The 24,164-nt window shown below is 42.6% G+C and overlaps 1 protein-coding gene across 1 annotated transcript in view; it reads right to left on the minus strand.

Moving 5' to 3' along the window:
• Nucleotides 1-24,164, minus strand: part of TRPM3 (transient receptor potential cation channel subfamily M member 3) — a 91,668-nt gene that overhangs the window by 53,825 nt on the left and 13,679 nt on the right. Inside the window, exons 9-11 of the mRNA XM_073806934.1 lie at nucleotides 18,345-18,473; nucleotides 13,617-13,868; nucleotides 7,384-7,558 (exon numbers count right to left, since the gene is read on the minus strand). Coding sequence (XP_073663035.1) covers nucleotides 7,384-7,558; nucleotides 13,617-13,868; nucleotides 18,345-18,473 — 556 coding nt within the window. The remainder of the gene's footprint in view (nucleotides 1-7,383; nucleotides 7,559-13,616; nucleotides 13,869-18,344; nucleotides 18,474-24,164) is intronic.

Raw genomic sequence — 24,164 nt, forward strand, 5'->3', positions numbered from 1 at the left:
GCAAACTGTGTGGACAGATTACTCAAAACTATAACGTGCTCCCACCCCCAACATTAACCCACCTCAGGGAAGGTAGAGAGGGCTGAGCCTGAGGTCATGATTCTCCCCCAGCATAAGGGGTAGGTGTTCAAAAGAGAAATAAGCAGAATTATAATAAAAAATAAAGTTGATTTTCTGGCAGCCTCTCCATCTGTGATCTGGGAGCCACACCCATTCCTCAGGCACCAGAGCAATCTGTCCCCAACACAATCTTGGAAGCCTGAGCAATGGCCACTCTAGTCTGCCTCTGAGACCTAGATCTCATCAGCCTCATCTGGCCTCTTATGCTACTAGGGCTCCAGTCTCCAGCTGCCTCAAAACTAAGGAAAAGTTATTCCCACCATACCTTTCTTACCTATGATCCTCTATATCTGCAATGCAAACTCCCCTGGTTAACTATCCTGCCTTATGCTACTGTCCTCATGTGATGTTGTGCTTTCTGCCCACTGAATTTTCCCATTTCTCCCTTTCCTCCCTTTCCCCAGAGCCTTCTGGAAAACGCTTACCACTGAACACAAACTCCTCTGCTTTCTTACACTTATCGTAAGAGCAATACCCCATATTCTTGGCTTAGCTAAACCCATTTTGTAGGAAGACACCACCTCCCTGTAACCTTCTCAAATGGAAATCCCACATTTCCGCTCATCTGCCAGTGTGGTTCCCATAAGTAACGTGTGCATTCTCGCTGACACTCTTTGCCTCTTCTAGACCACTGTTGTTCACTGCTGTGCAAAAAGCCCTTCTCCTTTGGGTTTCAGATCATCCCGCTCAGTCTTCCCGTCCACCCCCTCTCTTGTCATTACCATGGACACTTCAATATCTGTAAGTGACAAACACAGAAGAACCTAGCTTCACGATGTGGGACCCTGATTCCAGCATATCCTAGAACCCATTCTTATAGCCACTCCTGGACCTTATCATTATCCTAAATTGTTCCACCTCTCCATTTTGAATGCCCGTCTACCATTCTCTGACCACAGCATGTTATCATCACTACTCTCAGGATCCTTAGTCCCCAGTGCCCTTGGTGTTCAGGTTAGAATTCTAGTCCTTTGATTATTCTTTTTTCCTCCTAGGTACTTACCAACATTGTACCTTTATTTTCTTCATCCTCCATCCTAGACCTTATAATGCATAACTTTAAGAACCCTTGCAAGCCTCTTCAAAATCCCTAGGCCCCTTTCTTTCTGCCGTAATGGCACAACAAATCTTCAATCTTGACTTAATCCAACTATTTGTCTTTCCTGATCTGGGCTGCTGAGTCTTGACTGAGAAAACAGACAACCTAACTATGCAAAGAGGCAGCCCTAAGCAATTCTTTGATATGTTTGGGTCAGTGACTTTCCTGAGGGGTGATTACAAAACAATACTCTTCTTTTCCAAGCCTCACTGCATGGACACCCCCAGGCCATACATATACAACACTTCTCTCCCTCCCTTTTCCCTGGTAAATGCTTTGCCTTGCTACTCAGTTACTCTTAAATCACTGTAATTGATTTTTGCACTCCCCACTGAAATGCAAATTCTCTGGCCAAAGTCACCAGTGACTTTCTAAAGGTCAAACTGAATGGACTCTTTCAAATATTCACCTAGTTGCACTCTTCTCTTGCATTTGATACTGCTGACTCCTCCATTCTCAGTATTCTGCTCTGGCCTTCTCTTCTCTCTCTACTTGTGCTCTCTGGGAAGCTCACCCACTCCCATGGCTTTGACTGGTGGTAATATTCTTGAACCCCAAATCTGTATCTCCAGTCCAGCTTTTTCTACTTAGCTCCAGAGTTCTATATACAAAATAGTCTTCTTCATAATTTTTTTGGAATTCCAATGGAACCTTCAAGCTCCATCCAAGCCCAAGTGAACAAGTCCCCTTCCCCCCACAGTTCATCCTTCCTGCTCCTCTATCTCAGTAGATGACAGCACTGTTTAGACTGAGCCAGAAACCTTGGAGTGAACTTCATCTCCTCCATCTTAAATCCTCTTCCACTTCCCGCACTCCCACCTTCTGCACCATATGACTTCCATCCAGGTCCTTCTGACTTTACCTTCCTGAAGTTTTATGCTGCCTATCTTCTCCATCCCAACTGCTACCGCATTAGCTAATGTCCTCCCACCTTCCACCTCCATCCCTTTTATGGACCCTTTACATTTTGCTTGATAGCTCCAACTAAAACATATATCATATCATGGTACTACCCTGAGCAGGGAGTATAACTCCGCTAAGATCTATACTCCTGTCTCTCTTCAGACCCATCTGTCCTGCTTCCTGCCTCCTGCCTCTCACCCTGCAGTCAGCCATATTAAACTACCTGCTGTGCCTGGAACTTTCCATGCTAAGTCTCGGTTTGGAATGTCATTCTTCTCCTTCACACCCCCCCTGCTCCCATCTGTCTAGCAAATATCTACTTAAATTTCAGGGCTCAGCTCAACCTTCCCACTCTTTGCAAGGCTTCATCTACTGTGCTCCTCCTTTCACCCCAGGAAGAACTGACTACTTTCTTTCTGGGGCTCCATCTCCACATGTATGGACCACGTCAGTCTGTCTCTCCTGGACTGTAAATTCCTTGAAGACAATGTCTCTGTCACATGCATCTCTGTACCTCGATGTTCAGCTCATAGTAGGAACAAAATAAATATTCATTGACTGAGAAATGAACAAATTAAAAATGGAGCCTAACCTGTGAGCAAAGACTAAAATCAGCATGATGACAGTGGAACAAATGTTGGTTACAACAGTGAAATGAATCATCACAATGGCCTGTCTGCAGATAGTTCTGCTGTTTGTAAGCCCGCTAACCCTCAGGTTGCATTAGTAAACAAGTTGGGTGGGGATTCTCTAGAGCGTAAGCTGACTTTCAGGGACAGTAAATGGGGGTGGTGCCTCATATTGGCTTACTTCCTTAGCAATTTGCAAAAACAAAACCCAGCAAAACAATTCCCCCTTTCCCAAAAGTTGGCACAGGCTCGAGTTTGTCTTTTCCAAAATACTTTCCTTCGTCAGGGAACACTCCCCACGCCACAGCTGTCAGGCATAGTGTGCTCTGAATCCATTAGAGAAGGTCAGTCCTGAATACCAAACAGATGCAGAGCCCTGAGTTTCCAGAACTGGAGTCTATGGCTTGAAATGCATAACAACAGTCATCTTCTGTGTTCTTGCTGTTCTAAGCTTCACCATAAGTAGGCATATTTTAGAGACCGGCCTTGAGCTATCCTAATTTCCACACCTGAAGTGAGCAACAAATGATTTGAGACAGAAAAGTAATACAGGAGAATGTCTGAGCTTTACATGCCCATGCATGCTCCTTGTTTCCTGACAAAAACAACACTTTAAATCCAGTCAACATCACAGAGACAACAAGCCTACAGAGTTTTTGAACCGCAAAACTTCAGTACTAAATAAACAAATGAGCAAAACCAAATCAAACCAAACAACAACACAAATATCCCTCTTACTCCAGATAACCTATTAATTTCAGACGGAAAGGCCCTAGGCAATAAGGGAAATAAAATGTGATCCATGCATTAGGTAGGTTGGATAGTTAATTTAGGGAGAATAGAAACGGCTAAATAATAAGTTGTCATGGTAGAAAGTAAGTTTTGGACATTCTGCTTCCACATTACTAACCAAACTTGTGAAAATACTCAAGAGAGACAGAAAAAAGGACTAAATTTAGATGCTGATTTAATGTATTCAAGAGCATGATTCATTTTCCCCCTGCCCTGGTACAGCCTGGGGCATCTGTGTGTATGGCAGGCAACGCAAAGATGCCCTGTAAATAAAGGGATGTCTCATTCATTCAGAGGCTCGAGGAAGCTAGAGACCCCGTTTTCTCTGCCAACAGAGGTGAACTTCCAAGCACCTCACACACAAAAACGTAGAACCAGATTTCTCAGCTGGCGAAAATCCATCTAATTTTAGCTTTGCCCCCGCCTTGGCATGAATGTGCTGGAAATTTATTCTGCTGTTCCTCTACTCTGAAGTGGCTTTTTTCCCCTCAGGCTCCAGTGGGATCCTGACCAGCTCTCAGAAGCCATGCAACATGGGTCATTTAATGAGATGCCCAGAAGGATATCATCATTCGGTAGCAATGCTTTTAGCAACCTGGAGCCCAAGTCCCCTCACGGTAGCCCAGAGATTGGGTCTTAGAGAGCTAGTATATATAACATAAATACCTGAGATTATTTTGGGCTATGTGAAAAAAACAAAAACCAGAAACCCACCAATCAGACAATGACAGCAGGTTCAATTCCCATCCATTAATCAGGGTGTTAGGCAAAGTGTCTAGAAGAGCAGATCATCACTGTTCCTTCCTGAGTTTCATTATCTGCTGTTTCCAAACACATTCTTGCACTCACTTCTGCTCCCAACACCAACGCAAATGTTTTAGCCTCTACAGATAATTAAGATTAAGGCTGGACTATCGTTTGTGTTAACCCAACTTGGCTTAGAGGTCAAAGTATATGTCATTTTGTAAATTTACATTCTTTTTTTTTTTCTTTTTTCCTTTTGCTTTTAGTCTTTAAGCACATTTGGAAAGTAACCTTAGAAGTCTCATTCTAGCTTTTTTGGCCTTATTGATAGTCTCTGGGTTTAGGACTAACTACAAGAAAAAAATGGAATGTATATTAAAAATCTGTAGTTGGGCATTAAAGCTGTCCTCCCTTCTGAGGTGTGAGACAGATGTTAATAACCCACCCCGAGGGCCCCATTATACAGCCATATACACTCATCTTAATTAAGAAACATTATTTCTGCAAACATGAAATGGGTTTGACAATTTTGCAGCTAAAAACAAGAAGAGTTAGACATGGAGCGCGTGCGTTACGTTAGCAATGAGCTGCTCTGAGAAGGTGTGCGAGGATGGGCAGCACTTGGAGAAGTCCCCACTGGGCACATCCACACGATGGGGCTGGTGGACCCTGGGCAGGGCTGTGCGTCCAGGGGGATATGAGATCCAATCAGCCTGAACACATGCTTCACAAACCAACCTGCACACGGCACAGAAAGGAGGCAAGACACCGCAGGGCAGCATAAACGATTTGTACCTTTCTCAAATAGCTCGGTACTTGGGTCTCCGGGGCAGTTCTGAACGTCTGGGCAGGGCCATCACCCAATCCCCCTTTGGCCCACTCAGTGCCATGACATGAAGACCAAATCATTTAGAGGACAGGGATGTTCAATGACTTTGGCCAAGTGTAATGACAGGTTTGGGGGCAGCGCCCTATACCCATTTGAGAAAGGACAAATACTCTTTAACACTCTAGACAGAAAACTGGCTGATTTAGCTTAGAACAGTGGCCACCATTGCAGCCAATTTCAGAATATCAAAAAGGAACGTAAGTGGTCGGGGGGAAGGGTGTCATGAAGGTTACATCCATCCAAGGCTGAGTTGGCTACATACTGGGATATGTGAGATATGGGGTAGAAATTTATTCTCACACACAAAGAGCACCACAGATCTAATTAACAATGTGGGAAATCTCTATTCATACTTCACTCACACAGAACACTGCACTTCCATCTCCAGGGTTTTTTCAAGTTCTAAACTACAATCAGCCCTTCTTTTAAAATAACAATAATAGAACCTCTGATTCAGCCAGATGGTGGTGTTTGTTGCACTAGGCTGGGTTCACAGTACAACATCAATAAATGGCCACTTGTAGACGGACGGACAGAATCCCACTCATAAAGTACACCTACACCTCCCTCCTTCTCCCATCCCAAAATGTTGCACTGTCAAAAGACCCATAGGGGCTTAATTTCATTTGGGGAAAGAAAGGAAAGATAGAAAGAGTAAAATAATGTAAGTGGAAAAGCAATTTCTTGGGGAAAAATAGTACATTTAATCTCTGAGGAGAATGATCATAGGTGGGCTTTTTAAGTGTTGCTTTGCCTTTAGGGACCATTTGAAAAAAGGAATTCAAAAGAGTTTTCCCCAGTCCCTGGAAAGCTGTCTTGGTGAAGGCTGCACATTGTCAAAGATATTCCAACTGGGAGATGGAGTTAAAATTCTTGCTCAGTGAGATGGCTAAGTCTCATGAAATGAGTATTTGTTCCAATTAGGTGTTCCAAAAAACCTTCTTGCCTCAGATAACTCACTGTGAGAAGGAAAGAGTATTTGTTCAAAACCCGTCATGGAAGGGAAAATGAGAGACTGGTGTGTTCTGTGGCCAGTGTACACATGCTCTTCACAGGCCTGTAGGACTCACACTTTTTGGTGCTTTGTCCTTACTTTCCTGGTCTCAGTCCTACCTGGGACTGGCGGGGAGGGGGTGGGGCGGGGGAGATGCTGACTAGTTTCTGTTCCTGTTTTTAATAAGCTATACTACCTAGTTATATAATCCTAATCCATGTCCATAGTCCAGAGCTCAGATGGCTGGCCTGTCAGCAAAAAATGTTAGAAAAATGTTAATTCAACAATGTTGGAAGGATGTTATTTCTAGAGCTAAACTCCTCAGGGAAAATGAGAAATGGTTGCTCCTGGGATTCAACTCCTCCACACTGAAAGATATTTCTTTCCTGATGCTTTCTTCCCAAATAATTTCCCAGTGCCTGGTGTGCCCTGACATTTGATCCAAATAAAATGCTGGAACAGACTCCTAGGACACAACTATCTTCAAACTCTATACAAGAAGGGTGTTTATTACAGAGAATCAGCATCTATTAGGGCATGAAACATCGGGGGCCTGCTGGCACTCGCTCCTCACAATGAATCACTTCATGATATAGATACTATTTTTTTTTCTGGCATTTACAAGCAAGCAACTCATTTTATAACCTAAGGCATTTTCCATACTTTCAGGCAATGAATACTAGCTTCTTTTGAGTCTCAATAGCACATAATTTAAGACAGTGGGAAAAGGAGCTGGAGAATAGTTTCCAGTGCAAGGAAAACACCATGCAGATGTTTGCCCTCTTGAATTCTGATGGCGAAATTGAGAATTGTTTATTTGTTCTGAAGTCAAACCCAAGGAATTTATTTTTTAAAGGCTGGGGTAGGGTGGGGAGTAGTGACATAATATACTCCTAATATTGAAATATTCAACACATGGCCCTAGGATTTTGAATCCCCAAAGAATTTAGACCTTTTTAAATGGTTCATTCTTGATCAAATTTGGCACAACAGATGTCACAGAAAGGACATACCTGAAAAAAACACCCGAGGACTACTTTGCTAAAATTGTATATTCACCTTCTGTAATTGTTTTTTTTCCTCCAAGATAGCAAGCTAGGAATCAGTCCTCTATCTTGAGCCATTTATTGAAAACAAATAAACTTGGAAAAGATATGACCCAAATGAAGTTAAATACCTGACTTTGGTGTATGAGAATCATAAACTTGCTTACGGTCTATCTGGTCTGCAAACACTTCCCCATAAATCATCCAATAGGGCATGTAGAAGATGTTCTTGGCCAATTTCCATGATGGCTCCTCGTTGGGAAACAGGATGGCTTGCCTGGCGACCCCAAAACTCATCAGCACCACCAGCATAATGATGACAAAGTACATCATGTCTATCATCTGGAAGGGTGGGAAAGCAGAGGGAGAAACAAAAGAAAACCAGAATGACCGAGTATTCCTGTGGTGCTGACATTGAAGGAAACCTTTGAAGGAGGTACACTTTTGAGACTGCTGATAAGGGATGTTGACATAGGGAGCTGTGTTCAGGTAAGAGAACACTTGGTCTATTGAAGCCAATGTCTATACAAGCTTGTCAGTAACTTAAAAATCATTTTTAAAAAAAAGAAAGCACATGCACAGTGGAACCCCTCCATCTTCCATTGTTTTCTGTGGGACCTAGTCAAGACTAGGCATGAGAGTCATGTAACACAGAGGCTTGAGTCTTTATATTAATGCAGTACTAACTTTTTTTCTGCTCCTGGGAAAGGCAAATGCCCTTGCTGGGTCTCTTTCTTCTTAGCAAAACTGGAATTGAGATAGTTGAACTATTTCAACAACTATTGCAATGCTGTAAATTCCCTAAATTCTGAAAGGCTTATGGAGAGCTGAAAAGCTCAAGAAAATAATCATTTGTTAACAAGGCTAGGACAACCCAGATATCTACCTTATACCATCTTATTCTTGTGGCCCCTCCCTCACTGCATGCTATTCTATCACAAACCAGTCTCTCAGAGAACCACTTCTTCTGTGCTTTCTTCTGCAGTGCATCCTATCAGTTATGGAGGGTGTTTTTGTAGGCATTAGAATCAGGTAGCCTAATGGCCCATTCCTGTGTTTGCTGCTGAAATGTTGGATTTTCATCTCGACATGTTTATAAAATTCTCCACTCCATTCAAGTACAATGTTATCTCTTGTTCCTCTTTATTCCTTTCTTTTTTGCTTGTTTTCATGATACATGTTATCTGGGATCTGTTTCTCACATGCCAAATTACTTTCCTTTTATCACCGAAAGTAGATGAGGATGTACTATTATTTTGCCTGGCCAGAACCCACTGCCTCCTTCTTTCAGAAACAGTTCCCACCCACTTTGGCCCTAAAGGCAGGTGTCTTTTCCAGGCTGGGTTAATCATGGTACCTTGCCCTCTGGCAACAGTGACAGGAGGTAGGCATGTGACACAGACATGCCAACCAGAATTCCTTCTTCAGATTTTTTTTTTTTTTAACTGAAGCAGGAGAGAGAAGCTCCCTTACTCTCTCTGTAATGACGTGAATTCAGAGTGTCTGAGGCTGAGTCTCCCACTAGAGAAACTGACCAGAGTGAATGAAGCAGCTATTCCAGAGAGAAAGAGTGTGCTGTGATGGTAGTTGGGGGCCTGGCTGCAGTAGCTTTTAAGCCCAGTTCCATCATGCCCTGCTGTAAATCAACCTACCCCTCCTGGGCTTAAGCTAGTTGGAGATTGGTTTCTATCCCTTACATAAAACCACCTAATACAAAACACTATCTTCCCTTGGATACCAAATTTCCTGAAGGAATGTCCATCCACAAAGAAAGACTGATGATAATTTTATCAATAGTAATGAAGGCTTTAAATTAGTTTTAAAATTTTATTTTGCAAGAATACGTGTCATGGTGCCAGTTATTGGAATTAAAACATTACAGCCTTCCTGTATGCCTTAGGACACTGGGGGCTCAATACATTTTAGGCCAATTAATCAACTTCCAAGGCAACTTAAAAATCTCTCAAGTATTGTCTGACTTTGAAACTAAATAAGAATCTCTCAAAATTTGATGTTCATTTGTATTTGTTCACTGTCCTTAAAAATATATGCTGGTTAATTATTCTTTTCACAACTTAGTGGCCTCAGAACTCTCTTAAAAGTAAACAAGCCAGCTGTGCTGAAACAGTTTTATAGGGAATGTGGGTCTATTTCTCAACCTCTCTCTCTCTTATAAAATTCTTTCATCATTTATTTACAAAAAGTTCTATTAGTGAGAAAACACAAATGGGTCCTTCATGTTATATTTATTTAGACTGATGAAAAGGTGGGTGGGGAGAGGAAGGTGTATACTTATGAGACTTAGGAACTAGCCTGACCCAAGAAAACTCAGCCAGTAAATACAGCAACTGTTCTAATTTCTCAGGACTGTTTTCATTCAGCTTGATTGTAATATCTATTCAAAGGGTCAAAACAACCAAAGAAACATTGTTCCCAAACACTCAACTTTATACATTTCAAAAGAGTCTTAGCTTCCATACAAAAACTGGTATCTGTTGGAGTGAACTGCAGAAACAGGACATTATTATTAGCGAGAACTGGGTCTGGCTACCTCTATTTTTATTTTTTACTTATTTTTTTAATTTACTTATTTAATTTATTTATTTTTGGCTGTGTTGGGTCTTCATTGCTGTGTGCAGGCTTTTTCTAGTTGCAGTGAGCGGGGGCTACTCTTCGTTGCAATGCGTGGGCTTCTCATTGCGGTGGCTTCTCTTGTCGTGGAGCACAGGCTCTAGGTGTGCGAGCTTCAGTAGTTGCAGCACACGGGCTCAGTAGTTGTTGTGCACAGGCTTAGTTGCTCCGCGGCATGTGGGATCTTCCTGGACCAGGGATCAAACCCGTGTCCCCTGCATTGGCAGGCGGATTCTCAACCACTGCGCCACCAGGGAAGCCCTGGCTACCTCTGTTTTTAAAGCTAAATTGTCCAATTGGTTCAATATGAAGAGAGCTGATTGTGTCTCATTCTTTCAAATATCCTTTGGTTGGTTTCTATAGAGGAGAGTATATACTGTAGCGGTTAAGTATGTGTCCTCAGGTGTCAGAATACCTGAGTTTTCACCTTGACTCTGGTAGTAAAAACAACTAGGTGATCTTGGGCACGTTGCTTGGTCTTGTTTATTTATAAAGTGGGGAAAATAATAATAATGCATATTATTTTTGTAAGAATTAAATGAGATAATGTGTGAAACACTTAATGTGGGTAGTTCTCAGTAAAAGTTTATTATTAGAATTGAAAGGAGGTCAGGCTGTGGAGTCAGATAGATAGGAGTCTGAATCCTTCCTTTGTTCCTTGCCTAGTTTGTTTGTTCAATTATGAAATGAAGATACTAAAACCTATTTCATGGGGTTGTAATGATGACTGACAAGTCTGACATGGTATTTGGCACATAGTAAATGAAACCTATTATTGTTGTTTTTATTCCACATTATATAAGTGAGCTTAGTGCTAGGCTTAGAGACCCATTGAGAAGTGGGATATGAAGAAAAGGGGTTGGAATTCCATTAAGTGATTCTGCATCTGAAGATTAATTGGAATCATACTTGATCAGTATGAGTCGAGGTACTTTAGCAGCCTGCAGTCCCTAGACCACAGGGCACAGTGAGTTACTTGGCTGTTTAGTACTTAACAGGGGCTCTCTAATGTTGGGGGCTTTCGGTATAACCACATCTGGGCATATTTTGTTAAGCCTCCATCCTGGCAGTCCATCCAGCTCACTGATAATTTCCATAGGCATAGTTTACCTACCTTCTGGATCGGTGACTCTATTACTGAACTAATTATCTTAAAAGCCCCATGAAAGCAAACAAAGCCCCCAAATATACTCATTTTCTACTTATGAATGACTTCACTAATCAGTCAAGAATAAGTTAGAATGTAGAAAAACTGCAGTACAATCTCTTTTGCTCACTCCACGGTAAGGTTTCATTCTCATCAAAACTGGGGATAATTATGCCATTATTAAAAAGATAGATATGAATTTGAAAATAATCTTACTGCATTAGTGTGACTAGTTATTTCAAGGATTTAAATGTGACTCAACCTCTTAAAACTAATATATCTGGCTTGTTTGGGTCTTTCCCAATTTTATTTATTGAAATAAGATAAGGTAATGATCAATTAAGAAAAACAACCAATCAGATAATGTATTCACCTAATGTACTGGTTCTCTACAGAGGGCAATTTGCTCCACAGGGGACATACAGCAATAGCTGGAGATGTTTTTGTTGTTGTGAGTGTTTGTGTGTGTGTGTGTGTGTGTGTGTGTGTGTGTGCACGCGCGCTCATGCACACACGTTACTGGCACCCAGTGGGTAGAGGCCAGGGATGCTGCTAAACATCCTATGATGCACAGGACAGTCCCCCGCCCCCCAACGAAGAATTATCTAGTCCAAGATAGCAATAGTGTCAAGAATGAGAAAACTTGGCTTAATTTTGCAGCTGTTATAGTTCTTCACTTTCATTGGGTCCATTTGAGAATATATTTGAGAATTTCACATTTGAGAATCTCATAGATGTCTGTCCCCTCTGTCCAGAAAATTCATACACCTACACATTTTTATACATAAATTGTGTGGAAAGCCAACAGATCCTCTCTCCTAAACCTCTTCTATAGACTAAGTGGAGACTCTGCTTTTAGATGTGGAAATTTTCACCACCATCTCAAATTCATTACTAAAGTACAAAGATGATGTAAGAGTGTTATACAGTAAGATACACATTTGTTTCCTACTCAAAAACCCCCCAAATGAACTGGGATTCAGCTTTGGGTAAGTAACTCAAGCTTATTGAATTCAAGTTTTTCCACTCTAGAGTGGGCTTTGTAATATTTTCCCTAAACAGTGCTGGTTTTATAAACACCAAGCTTTTGTACAAAAGGATTAGGAATAGAGCAAGTAAGTATGCTCACCGATTTTTCCTTTTTCCATTGTACTTTAACAACGGTAACAGATATAATTTATCAACTACCTACTGTGAGCCAGACACTGTTGACCACTTAACCTGTGTTATTTCTAACTATCACCACAACCTGAAGAGATATGCATTTATTATTACTACTTGGAAATGAGTAAACTGCATCTCAAAGAGGTTAATAAATTGCTCAAGGTATTATAACCCTTTCCTTTTAGATTCAAAGTCTCCCTCTCTTCGTATGAGTTTGCCAGTGCTTTTGTAGGAACAGTTTTTGTTATTTAAGACTCATTTTAGTAGAGTTACATATATACACACACAAAAAATAATAATAAATATTGATTTGCTGACTGAAAGGTAAGCAGTAATGATGTAAATAGTAAAACCTGAGTGAGAATGATGAAGGATATCTGTGGACCAACTGTTCAACTGTTTCAAGAGCTGATACAATGGGAGTGGAGTGGAGGACATTAGGAATGAGATTTTTCAGTAAGAGCTGTTTGCCATAGTAAAATGGATGTACTTGGCTTTTCCATATATGCCCTGTAAAGGTTAAGTAAGGGGACACACTTAGAAAAGTGGGGTAACTGATAAAAAGCACTGAGCATCAGACTCTGATTCTTCCTCTAGTAAGTTTGGAGAGGGGGCTGATTTACTTGTGCATTTCCCAGGGTTACACCGATGCTGTCCCGTGAGGGCTCAGTCTTTATGGAGAAAGTCTGGAAACTAGTGTATGGTCCAGGAATACCGGAACAAGTCCACAGCCATATGTGTGAAGCGTATTAACTTGGCACTTGGGATTCTTTTTTTAAAAGAATAAGATAAGTAGGAGCATCATTCTGGAACCTAGTTTTCAACAGATATCTTTCTCCAGTAATGTAACAAAACACAAAATATTGACAGAACTTAATGTTCAACTCAAACTCAACCTAACTCAACTCAAATAAACTATGTTTTTTTCCCCTCTGTGTAGGGAAAGATGTTTTTCCAGAACTTCATTAAGAAAAAAGGAATCTGTTAAAAATTTACAGTGGAGATCCATACCTTCTCCGATATAAAATGCAACTTCTGTGTGAAGGCTTCCCTGACCAACCGTCTCTTTTCCATGCTCCTGAGGTATTTTATACACAACTGTGTTACAGCATTCTCACACTGTATGGTAATCACTTCTCTCTTTCTCTCATCATCTACCTTATTAAATGAGTGTCCTTATATACCCAACTCCTACCCAGGTGCCTGGCGCAAAATAGATGATGTTTATAAATATTTGTCAGTAAGTGAATGAGTAAGTGATAGTTAATCCTCCAGTTATGTATTAATAATATATAGATGTAATCAAACTTCTCAACACTCAAAAGGAATTAAAATATAAAACACCCCCAGGGCCATCTCAGACATTGACAGCAGACCCAAATGAATTATTTCTCTCTTCCTATGATAACCACTCCTTCTCTGAGAACTTATAACATGGAATCAGAGGACCCTGCTTACCATTTTTCCAATCATCATTACATATGGGCCCAAATACTTGTTCACGCCGAAGATGTCTAATAGACGAATGTACCAATAAATGATGTTCACACAATAGATGACCCTCCCGTCACTCCTGAAGGGCTGGTCTTGGAGACGAAGGATCATTCCAACAGAGAACAGAAGGATGGCTATGAGGTCTGTGACATTCCAGTACTCTTGCAGCCACACCTTTACTTTTTGTAGCAATTTCCCTGGCTCTGACATCAAAATCTAAAAGTCAGGAAAGAGAGTGGGGTTAGGTTTGATTTCTGTCTATATTTTCAGCCCAGTTGCAAAGTGCTTGGTCTGTTAGCTGATATCAGTAGCTTGTTTTGTCTACCTGTATCTACTCATCTGGATGGCCTAAGCTTAGCTCAGTTGTATATAAGCAATTAAGTTTGTTCCTTTGGGATGCTTACAATTCTAAGACACGCATTAGGGTTTTGCTATAAAATTATTGATTCCTAATACCCTGCAAATCTCCAAAATCCTCCTTCATCTCAGTAAATGGTACCACCATATTGAGCTACTCAGGCCACTAACTTAGGAGGACTCCTTCATTCCTCTTTCATACCCATATCCTCTGCATCAACATGTCCTATTACCTATATTTCCAAATACGACCTAGTCCAACCACTTCTCACCACCTTCACTGTTGCCACTCTATCCTAAGCCCCATTATATTGCCCAGATGATTGCAACAGCCTTCTAACTGGTATCCCTGCCACCACTGTTGCCTGACCAGCCTCAATGTATTCTCTGAGCAGCACACAGAAAGACCTTTAAAAGCCTAAGCCGTGAGCTGGGTGGTGATTACACAGTTGTATGGGTAGGTAAAAACTCATCAAGCTGTACCCTTATGAGTTGTTCGTTTTCTTACTGGTGAATTATACCTCAATTTAAAAAAGAGAGAGACTTGAGAGACATATGAACAACAGCAAAACTAAAGCAAATTGTGATAACTGAATATTTAAGCCTTCTGATGGCTTCCATTACGAATACAGAAAGATCCAAACTCCTTACAGTGGCCTCATTTCATGTCCCACCATATCCTCCCCGTTCACTACCCTGAGGCCATAGTGGTTTGCTCTTAAGCATAACAAATCCATTCCATACTCAGGACATTTGCACTTGTTCCTTTTGTTGGGCATTTTCTTCTCCCAGATTTTTACATGTCTGGGTTCTCCTTATACTCAAGGTCTCCACTCAAATTTCCCCTTCTTAGGAAGAACTTCTTTGACCACCTCCCTGCAGTGGTCTCCACACGCCCAAGCCACTAATACATTATCCTACTCTATTTTTTGAAGATTTTTATCACTATACGGAATCTCCTGCATGCATGTATACGTGTGCGTACACGTACGCATGCCAGTCTAGCTAGCTAGCTATCTTCTATCCATGCATCCCTCTCAACATCCATCCCTCTCTCCTCTCATCTATAACTGTAAACTTTGAGGACAGACCCTTTGTTTCCCAGGCCCTGCTACATAACAGACACTCAAGAAAATGTGTTGACTGATTGTTGCAGAGACACCTCATAGCAATTCCCCACTCCCTTGTATATCTTAACTGCTGGGTGGTACCCTGAATTATCTTAAATCTAGAGGGGCTTTTTGCTGCTCCACACTCTGTGAAATGAACAGTTGGATAGCAGGAGTTGACACCCATTCTGCACCACAGGATGTGAGGAACCTGGTGAGGCTATACAGTAGGGCTACCTTCACGAATCACTTGTGTTTGCCTCTGAGACTTCCACCTCTTCAAGCCATGACACACCCCTTTCCCGACTCAGGACCTCTCAAAGGAGAGGAGTGCAAAGACTGGGGCCAGGTCTAATCTACAGCTATTTATTTGAATCCTCACGGTGCCTTTAATAGCTTGCCTTGGCCTGAAACATTAAGGAAGGGAGGTTTTAGTGAGTCAGGACTGGGGCTTGGAAGGCTGAGCAAGATACCAGGAGCCACGTGGCAGCCTCATTCTTCATCCTCTAGTGCCTCATTCCTAAACCCTAGCCCTTAGCATGCATCGGAATCACCTGGAGGGCTGGTGAAAACACAGTTGCCTGGGCCCCACCCCTGGAGTTTCTGCTTCAGTATGCCTGTGTGGGGCTTGAGGATTTACATTTCTAAAAGCTCCCAGGTCATGCTGGTGACCACAGGTTGGGAGCCACTGTCCTACCCATGAAGAATTCCTGCAGCAGCTATTGTCCTGATGGCTTCCCACCCAGGCTCCACCTTAACTAGAGGAAAAAACCTGTCTGTGCACAAGCGTATGTGCTGAGGTGGGGAATGCCTTAGAGTTTCTCTAACCCTTTGCCCACACTCGCCTAAGGTTTATAGTATATATGTATATGTATTTTAAATAGTTAAAGTATTTTTCTGAAATCTCAACGTAAAAAGAGATAAAAGCAGAGTGGCTGGGGTGAGGTCTCTCTTAGGATCCCAAGGATCCGGGGAGCGTCTCAGTTTGCAACCTCGCGGGGAGTGGAAAGAGCCGTGGGCCTAGGGCCGGGTCAGTCGGGTTTAAGACCCAGCTCTCCTCTCTAGCTGTGGGACGCAGAAAAATTGCTCAATCCCTCCTGGGTCTTGGTTCCCATACCTGTGCAGTGGAGATGTCTTCACAGCGCGCCACCTCCCTCACGAGTCGCGGGGAGGAGGCCCCACGTGAGAAGCTGCCTACCCGCAGCCGGGGGCAGTTACGCGCTATCACGTGATGACCGGGCTTGTTTGGCTGACTGCGCGCAGAAGTACGTATGCCGGAAGGGGCGGGCCCCGGGAGAAACCACAGCGCCCGCCTATGTCCCCGGAGGCGCGGAAGCCTACAGACTTTCCCCTGTTTTCAGGCTCCTGCGTCTGAGGTCTGGAGGGCCCGCGTGCTGTGAGGAGGCACCAGGCGGGACGCTCGGCGCCTGAGCATGTCCTTACTGGGTTCAGGGACGTGGGGTGAGGGGCCAGGGCGCAACCTCATTGGGCCGAAGGGAAGGTCAGATACTTAGGTGGTCAGTGCCTCCCGCCCCACTACTTCCTCGGAAACAAGGACTCTTGGTTGACCCCCCGCTGACCCCAGGCTCCAAAGCCTGCTCTCCCCGCTGTTATATGCCGCCTCAGGAGAAATGGATAGCCAGCCTGGAGATTCCTGGCAGCCCGCCGGCTTGGCAGCCTCTTCCAGAACAGTCCGTGGAGTACAGACTGCTCCCTGTCTTCTTCCAGTCTAGTCCCTGGAGAGATTCCAGTCTCCCTGCTCAAGTCTCTCCCTTTTCTGCTTGTCCTGGGGAAGGAATAGGCATCTGGGCTTTAAATCACAAAGCCAGTGAGCTAGCGCTGCACAGCAACAGAGCCCTCAGCAGTTGCGGCCTCAGTTCTCAGAGAGCTACACAAAGACCAAAGCGAATTTATTACTGTTTTCAGTTTACAAATGGGAAATGCACAACAGTGGTCAGGAAGTGGAAGACATTATGAATGGGAAAGCCTAAGAGTAGACAACTAGTTGGAATGAGGCAAAGGCAGCCACTTAAAAAAAAAAAAAAAAATCCAGTCCCTTATAAAATGGTACTCTCAGGATAGGGGCATGCTGGTTAGAATTTAAATATCCCCAAAGCAGTTAAAAAACCCAAGGAAGGGCTCTAAATATTTATACATGTTTGCTTTTTTTAAAAAAATGATCCCACTTTTTCTCTGGAGGAGAACATTCTAGAGCTAAGCCCTAAGAGAGTAAGGCCCTTTTAACCTTAGTAATGAAGGCAAGGGTGAATTTGTGGGTTTGTAGGAATCCTTTTTTCTATGGAGCTCAATATATTTTCCTACTCACTGTAGCACAGCAAGTAGGGTTGTTCCAGAGCTCTCGAGAATGCAGTGGACTTGACAGGGAGTAAGAAATGCAGAGGAATCATTGTAACTTACAAGCCTGCCTCCCCTGTGGGCTTGGGAATGGGCTTTGGGAGCTTGTTGGGCAGGGTTGCAGAGCCCTCTGGTGGATTATTGCTTGACTACATTTATTCTAATGGCTCTGAATCTGATGACCCGAGGCTAGCTTTGACTTCAAGTCACAGGAGGGTGGCATTTTGATGGCTCCTTTTATGCGATGGCGTTGGGGGGAGAAGAGAGGGACCCACATCCTCAACCTGAAGGACAAGAAATATGCTCAATTCACTTAGGGCTGGTAGAGAGGCTGGTGCCCAGCAGGGACATAATAAATGTTGAGAAGGAATAAACCAGGGAATAAATTAATGAATGAAAGCATAGTTCCTCCTAGAGCTGCTGAAATGCATTTGCAGAATCATAGGTATTGGTGGACTGTGTCCAAAGAGACACAGAGTAAGGGGTTGCAATGGGAGTTAAAAGTGGAAAATTTAAAGATTAAAAAAAACTTTCTTAAAGTAGAAAAAATTTTAAAGTCATGTTTATCAGGACGAGGAAAGAGAGGTGTAAACAGTGTTGAAGACAACTGGAGGGTTTCTTGGGGTAAGAGATAACTCTAGCAGAAAACAGACTAGATCCCAAACATGCATGGACTGACAACCTATAAACACACACTGAAGCCTCCCAGGTCTGTCAGCAGCTGTGGAAGCCAAGTCCTTTATTTCTGTGGCAGTGTTAGAGAAATAGTTTCTGGCTTAACTTGGATCCCGAGTGTTCCATGATCCCCTCTATCCACAGATGTAACTAACCACTGTCTTTCTCCTCTGTTCTCTTTTATGAAAGCAGTTACCTCTCTCATCTTTTCTATTCCCAGGGTGAAAATATAGGAAATGACGATCCATTCCTGGGTGGAAGGCCAGCGCTCCATCTTCACTAACACGATATAGTTGAAGAGCATCAAGTATCCGATGTACGCCAGCTGTAAGGAAACACAATACAGTGCTCTGGCTGCGAAGACCTGGGAGCCCTGCCCTTGCGCCAGGCCACTGTGAGTCAGGACACAACAAGGTCAGCAAGCAGGACTAGGAATTCACGACGAAATGAACTTCTAGGCTCTAAACGATCAAAAGAAGTTTAAAAGACTGTGATTTTGAAATAATTTGATATACAATCTTCCTTTTGATCCTTGCGTGTCTCTGCGTCCCAGTACTTTGCTCGTACCTATGTGTCATGATGCACCATTTTGTTTTGCAATTCCCTGTTTCTCGTATTTTCTTGGCTAAAAATGGAACCTCTTTTCTCAGGGGCTGCTCTTGCTCATGCATGAGCCTTGGGTCCTTGAACTAGGACAGCACAGTGAATTTTTGCCTAATGAATGCTAGATAGATTAAATGTCTGTAAGAAGGAAAGGCAGACACATGCTATACGTGTAAATTGGTCAAACCGACATAAATAATAGCCCGGAATTTCTTGGAGCCCCACTTTAATTCTCTTCTATGTTAATGTCTTCCTTTTTCTCCTATCTTAATGTGCTTGGTTTGGCGGTACCCTGGGAAGGTTTTACCTCTTATCCCAGGCACTACTTTCCTGCCCTATCCAAGCTGGGATATTCCTTCCTGGTTTCTGCTTCTTTGAACAAAACAAGAGAAGACAAGCAATTTATAGGAAAGAATGAGTCTGTAAGGCCGACTGTGGCTTGGAGTAAGGTTTAATCCTCAGGAGGCACTAGCACTGCAGGTTGAGCCCTGATGGAACTAGCTGAGTTGCTGGATGTCCCAGGAAAACGCCTCAGGGTTCAGGTTTGGTGAATGCCACTGGACAACTCAGGTACGTCTAGATGAGTGGAGTATAGGAGGGCTAGTGAGGTTCTTACATAAGGGGCTGAGGAGCCTCTGGAGAAAAAAACTCATCCTAGGGGCAATGGCATAGAAGTTAAGCCTTTTCTAGGCAAGGCTTCAGGCCGAGTAAGGTACTTGCTGCCTTTAGGGGCCTCAGGGGCTGTGAGTAGGAGCTAAGAGTGAATTTATTGAAATCGGCACTCTTTGGAGCTTAGGTAGCAAAGAACAGGATATGGTGTGGGCAAAAGGATTGAGACCTTGAGAATTTTGGAGATACAGCATGATTCTGGAGCCCTGGAGGCAGCTTAGAAGGTGGAGAAAGATGCAGCCTGGCTGGGAGACAGGGGAACGGGTGGCCCTGCAGAGCTAGAGAAACACTGCTTTCTCTACTAACGGACCTCTTTCCTTCCCTTTTTCTTTTTTCTTCTGCTTTTTTTCCTTTTTCCCCTTCTTTTCTTTTTCTCTCCCCTTTTCTTTTTCTTCCTGTTTTTTAAATCCCTTTTTCTTTTCTTCTCTTTTTCTTCCTGTTTTATTCCCTTTTCCTTTTTTTATCCTCCCCCTTTCTTTTTACCCTCCCCTTTTCCTTTTTTCCTCCCTTTCCTTTTTTCTTCCTTTTCTCCCCCCTTTTCTTTTTTCCTCCCTTTCCTTCTTTTTTATCCCCCTTTTCTTTTTTCTCCCCCCTTTTCCTTTTTATCCTCCCCCCTTTTCTTTTTTTCTTCTTTTTCTTATTTCTTCCCTTTTCCTTTTTTCCCCTTCTCATTTAAAAAATAAATGAATACATAGGTCCTTAATATGAGTCAAAGGTACTTTCTGAAACACTATTACACTGATGGATTTATAGACACAGAGATATAACTTTTCATCTCTTGAAGGGTGGGCATATATCAGAGTTGACTTGAGATCACGTATGAAAGTGAGACGGCAGCTGCATAGATGCCGGAGGATCAGCAGACCTCCTCCCCATCCTGGGAGATTCACTTTGGTATACGCCCCGCCCAAGGACCACCATTTATAACCATGCCTCAGTTCCTACCCCACCCTCTTCGGGATCATTAGCATGTTGTGTAAAACCTCACCTGAAAAGAGTCTACTCAATGTGAAAGCGTGTAGGATGGTGTTTAGAGTGTAAATCGTTTCATATGGTTCCTGTTTACCATTATACACTGGCATCCACTCTCTAGTCCCTGTGAGTTCTGTATTTTACAAAACACAAGGAAAGGACTTCAGTGGATAAACGGTGAAATATGCTCTTAGCCTCCTTCTGACCTGAAATCCTTCTCTCTTTCTAGTTGCTTCCTTCTCTTTGTTGGACCAAATTCCACTGCTTCCAGTGGGCCTTGTTAACTGCCCAGGTTTTGTCATTTTACTCAGTTCATTACAAAACATTCCAAAGCGTTATCTTCTCTTGTCACAGGTAGGCCCAGTGACACACACACAACTCTTCCAGAACCTCTTCATTTCAGTACTTAAATAACCCCTTCAATCTGCCTCTCTCCTCTGAACACAGGTCTAATGTACTTGTTTGGCAGAAGGACTAGTGTTGGTGGAAGGAATGTAGACGCAAAGTCAGTGAAACTTGGATTTAAATCCTGGCTCAAGTACATCCCAGCTGTATCTTTTTGTGTAAAATCACTTCGCCTGCCTGGGCCTCCCTTCTGTGAAATGGAGATGTTTGCTACCGACCCTGTAGAGCTTTCAGAAGGATGGGGGAGGGGAATATGCATCTACCTCCTGATACAGTATAGAGGCCCAATGAATGGTGACTGATATTATTATACACCTCTTTTTTCAAGAAACTTCTATGCCTCTCGCCTCCTCTTACCTCAGTCCTTCCTTCCTTTTTTACCCCCCTTAACTACTCATACCTCTCTTCTTCTTTTTTCTTTTTTAAATTGACCTCATTGCTTATGCCTCCTCCACGAACATCCTTTTTAGCTCCTGCCTATTTTTTAAATCAGTTACTCTACAATGCTTTTCTTTCCATAAACAAGCTACAATATAATATTTTGGGACAACTCTCAAAATACGGACTTCCAAAAATAGGGCTTTAAACATGTTTCAGTGGTACAACAGAGGACTGGATGCTGCCTTGGAAGAAACCTATCTTAGAACTCGCTAACATTCATGGGGCCTTGCTGCAGATAACCCTAACATGACATGCTTTAATGTGTGTGTGTGTGTGTGTGAATATATATTCACACACACACACACATATATATTCTGTAAGCTTTAACAAGCTGTGTGTAGAATGCCATAGCTTCGAAAAGAAACAGAACCTTGTGATTCTTAAGTTAGTGGGAATCCTATAAGAATTTGTATTTTATTTGCTTATATATTTTTATAAATTTACCATTAACCAAGGTGCCTGACTCCTAAAGTATGAAATGCGAGCACCAAAGCCTGCTGAAGCTGCCTGGGGATCCCTGGTGGGGCCTGGCCATCCCCGCTTCTTCCCAGGCCTTTTCCTACTGCCACTAGAGCGTGGAGGGGCCCATCGTGTTAGCAGAGGAAGGAGTCTGTTCCTGCTGGAGAAGCCCAGAGCACACCCGGTGCCCTCTGACCTGGCACCACTTTGCACCTTGAACTGGCATCCTCTCCAGCTGGGCACTTGAAACAGGCCCTCACCACAAACTGGTCTGGGAGCCAGTTGGATCCCTGCCTCCTTTATTCTTGGAACAGAAGAGGACTCAACCTGCTCCTCTGGAAACTTGCTAAGACATGGAAGTGAGGTTATGTGGAAGTGAGGTGTGTCCTACCTTTCAGAACCTTGGGAGTGTAGAAGGGGACACTTTGGGAAATCAAGTTGGGAACTACTCTTACAGAAAAAAACACAACCAAAAGCAAATGGGCCCTTTGATCTAAAGCTGCATTTTACTGTTAAGCATCTCTGGGGACTTTAAAGATTGACACTCCACATCTCCATTTACTTCTTTGAGGCTTTGTCAATACATATGGATTTCTGAAAATCATTGTGGAAACACAATCAGACATGACTGGAGCATCCAGTCTGATGGGTTTGTGGAGGGTAACCAGTCAGCCATACAGAAGGGAGCTGGACACGTGGGCCCCACTTCTCAAAGGGACAGCCTTACAACCTGCAGTATATGGTACAAGAAAAGCAGTATGCCCCAAGCTTCCCAGACCACAGGACTCACCTGGGAAGCTTGTTAAACACAACCGCTCGGGCTCCTCCCTGGAGATTTCATTTAGTGGGTCTGTGATAGGGCCAGGAATTTGCATTTCTAACACAATCCCTTATCATCATGGAAGTTTTGGAAATACCAGGCTGAAAACTCAGCCCTTTGTCTAGGGCAGTGGTTCTCGTCCCTGGCTACTCATTACAACCACTTGGGAGCTTTGAAATATCCTGATGTCCTGGCTGTGCCCCAGAACAATGTCAACAGAATCTCCAGGAAAAGAACCCAGGCATCTTTTTAAGTAGATAAACGTATCGATTAAATAGAACTCAGGTTTGTTTTTTTTTAAGCACTCCAGGTGATTCTAATGCGTAGCCAAGGCTCAGAACCACTGGCAAGGCATCTGTGATTTAAAAACATTCTGGGCTAACAAATTGCCTCAGCTGAGTAAATGGGGACTAGAGGAATCAAGGAAGTAAAATTAATACTGAACTCAGACAAAGAAAAAAAGAGATGCCTTGGAAGGGTAAGAGATGCTAGTATTCTATTTGTAAAGGTGATAGATAATTCTTGATACTACTACTGGTTTCTTTCATGCTCTAGATCAGGAGTCTGTAAACATTTTCTGTAAAGGACCAGATAATTTTTAAGGCTTTGTGGGCCAGATGGTCTCTATCGCAAGTAATCAACTCAACAGTTGTAGCACAAAAGCACCCACACTATAGGTAAATGAATGAGTTTGGCTGTATTCCAGGAAAACTTTTTTATGGACACATGAATTACATGTGAATTTCATGTAATTTTCATGTGTCACAAATTAGTCTTCAGTAGATTTTATTTCAACTCTTTAAAAATGTAAAAAACATTCTTGGCTCACGGGCCACAATAATGGGCAGTGGGCTGGGTCTGGCCTGTTAGCTGTAGTTTGCCACGCTCTGTCCTAGACAATTAAAGCAGTCTAATATAAGAGAAAGGTAGGTATTCAATAAATGATAGTTTATCATTGTTGCCTGGGTGGATGAATAAAACACTGACCTTTGCTCTGCAATGGGACCAGCCTAGGAATAACAAGTTACATTTATATTGTGCTTACGTGTTCCAGGCCCTGTTCTAAGTGCTTTACATATTTTAACACAGTTAATCTTTACCAAACCTTATAAAGTAGGTACTATTACTATCCCCATCTTAAGAAAACTGGGAACGTAGTGCTAAAGTAACTTGCTTAAGATGACACAATAATAAAGAGGCCCAGACAGGATTTCTACTTAGGCTGTCTGACTGCAAAGTCCATGCTTGCCACCACTCTGTTGTTTTCTGCAAGGTAAAAATAGTGTATATCTGCATGCAATAGATAAATAGAAATGATTTCTGCATGCCTTAGTTATTTTTTTGGGGAGGGGGGAAGGATTTTTTTTAATGCTAATAAATTTAAACTTTAAATTTTTACTTCACTAAAAAGATCATATTTGTATTTTAATAATTTCCCATCCTCTTTGAAGACCAAACTTTAAAGTATTGGTTTTCAACTTGTGGCAGTTTTACCCCACAAGGAGACATTTGGCAATGTCTGGAGACATTTTGGTTTCCTACTTGGGGGCTGGAGACTGCTACTGGCATCTAGTGGACAGAGGCCGGGGATGCTGCTGCGCATGGACAGCCCTCCTCAACAAAGAATTATTCCGCCCCACATGTCAA

The sequence above is a fragment of the Tursiops truncatus genome, chromosome 6 (assembly GCF_011762595.2).
Source record: "Tursiops truncatus isolate mTurTru1 chromosome 6, mTurTru1.mat.Y, whole genome shotgun sequence".
NCBI classification, from domain to species: domain Eukaryota; kingdom Metazoa; phylum Chordata; class Mammalia; order Artiodactyla; family Delphinidae; genus Tursiops; species Tursiops truncatus.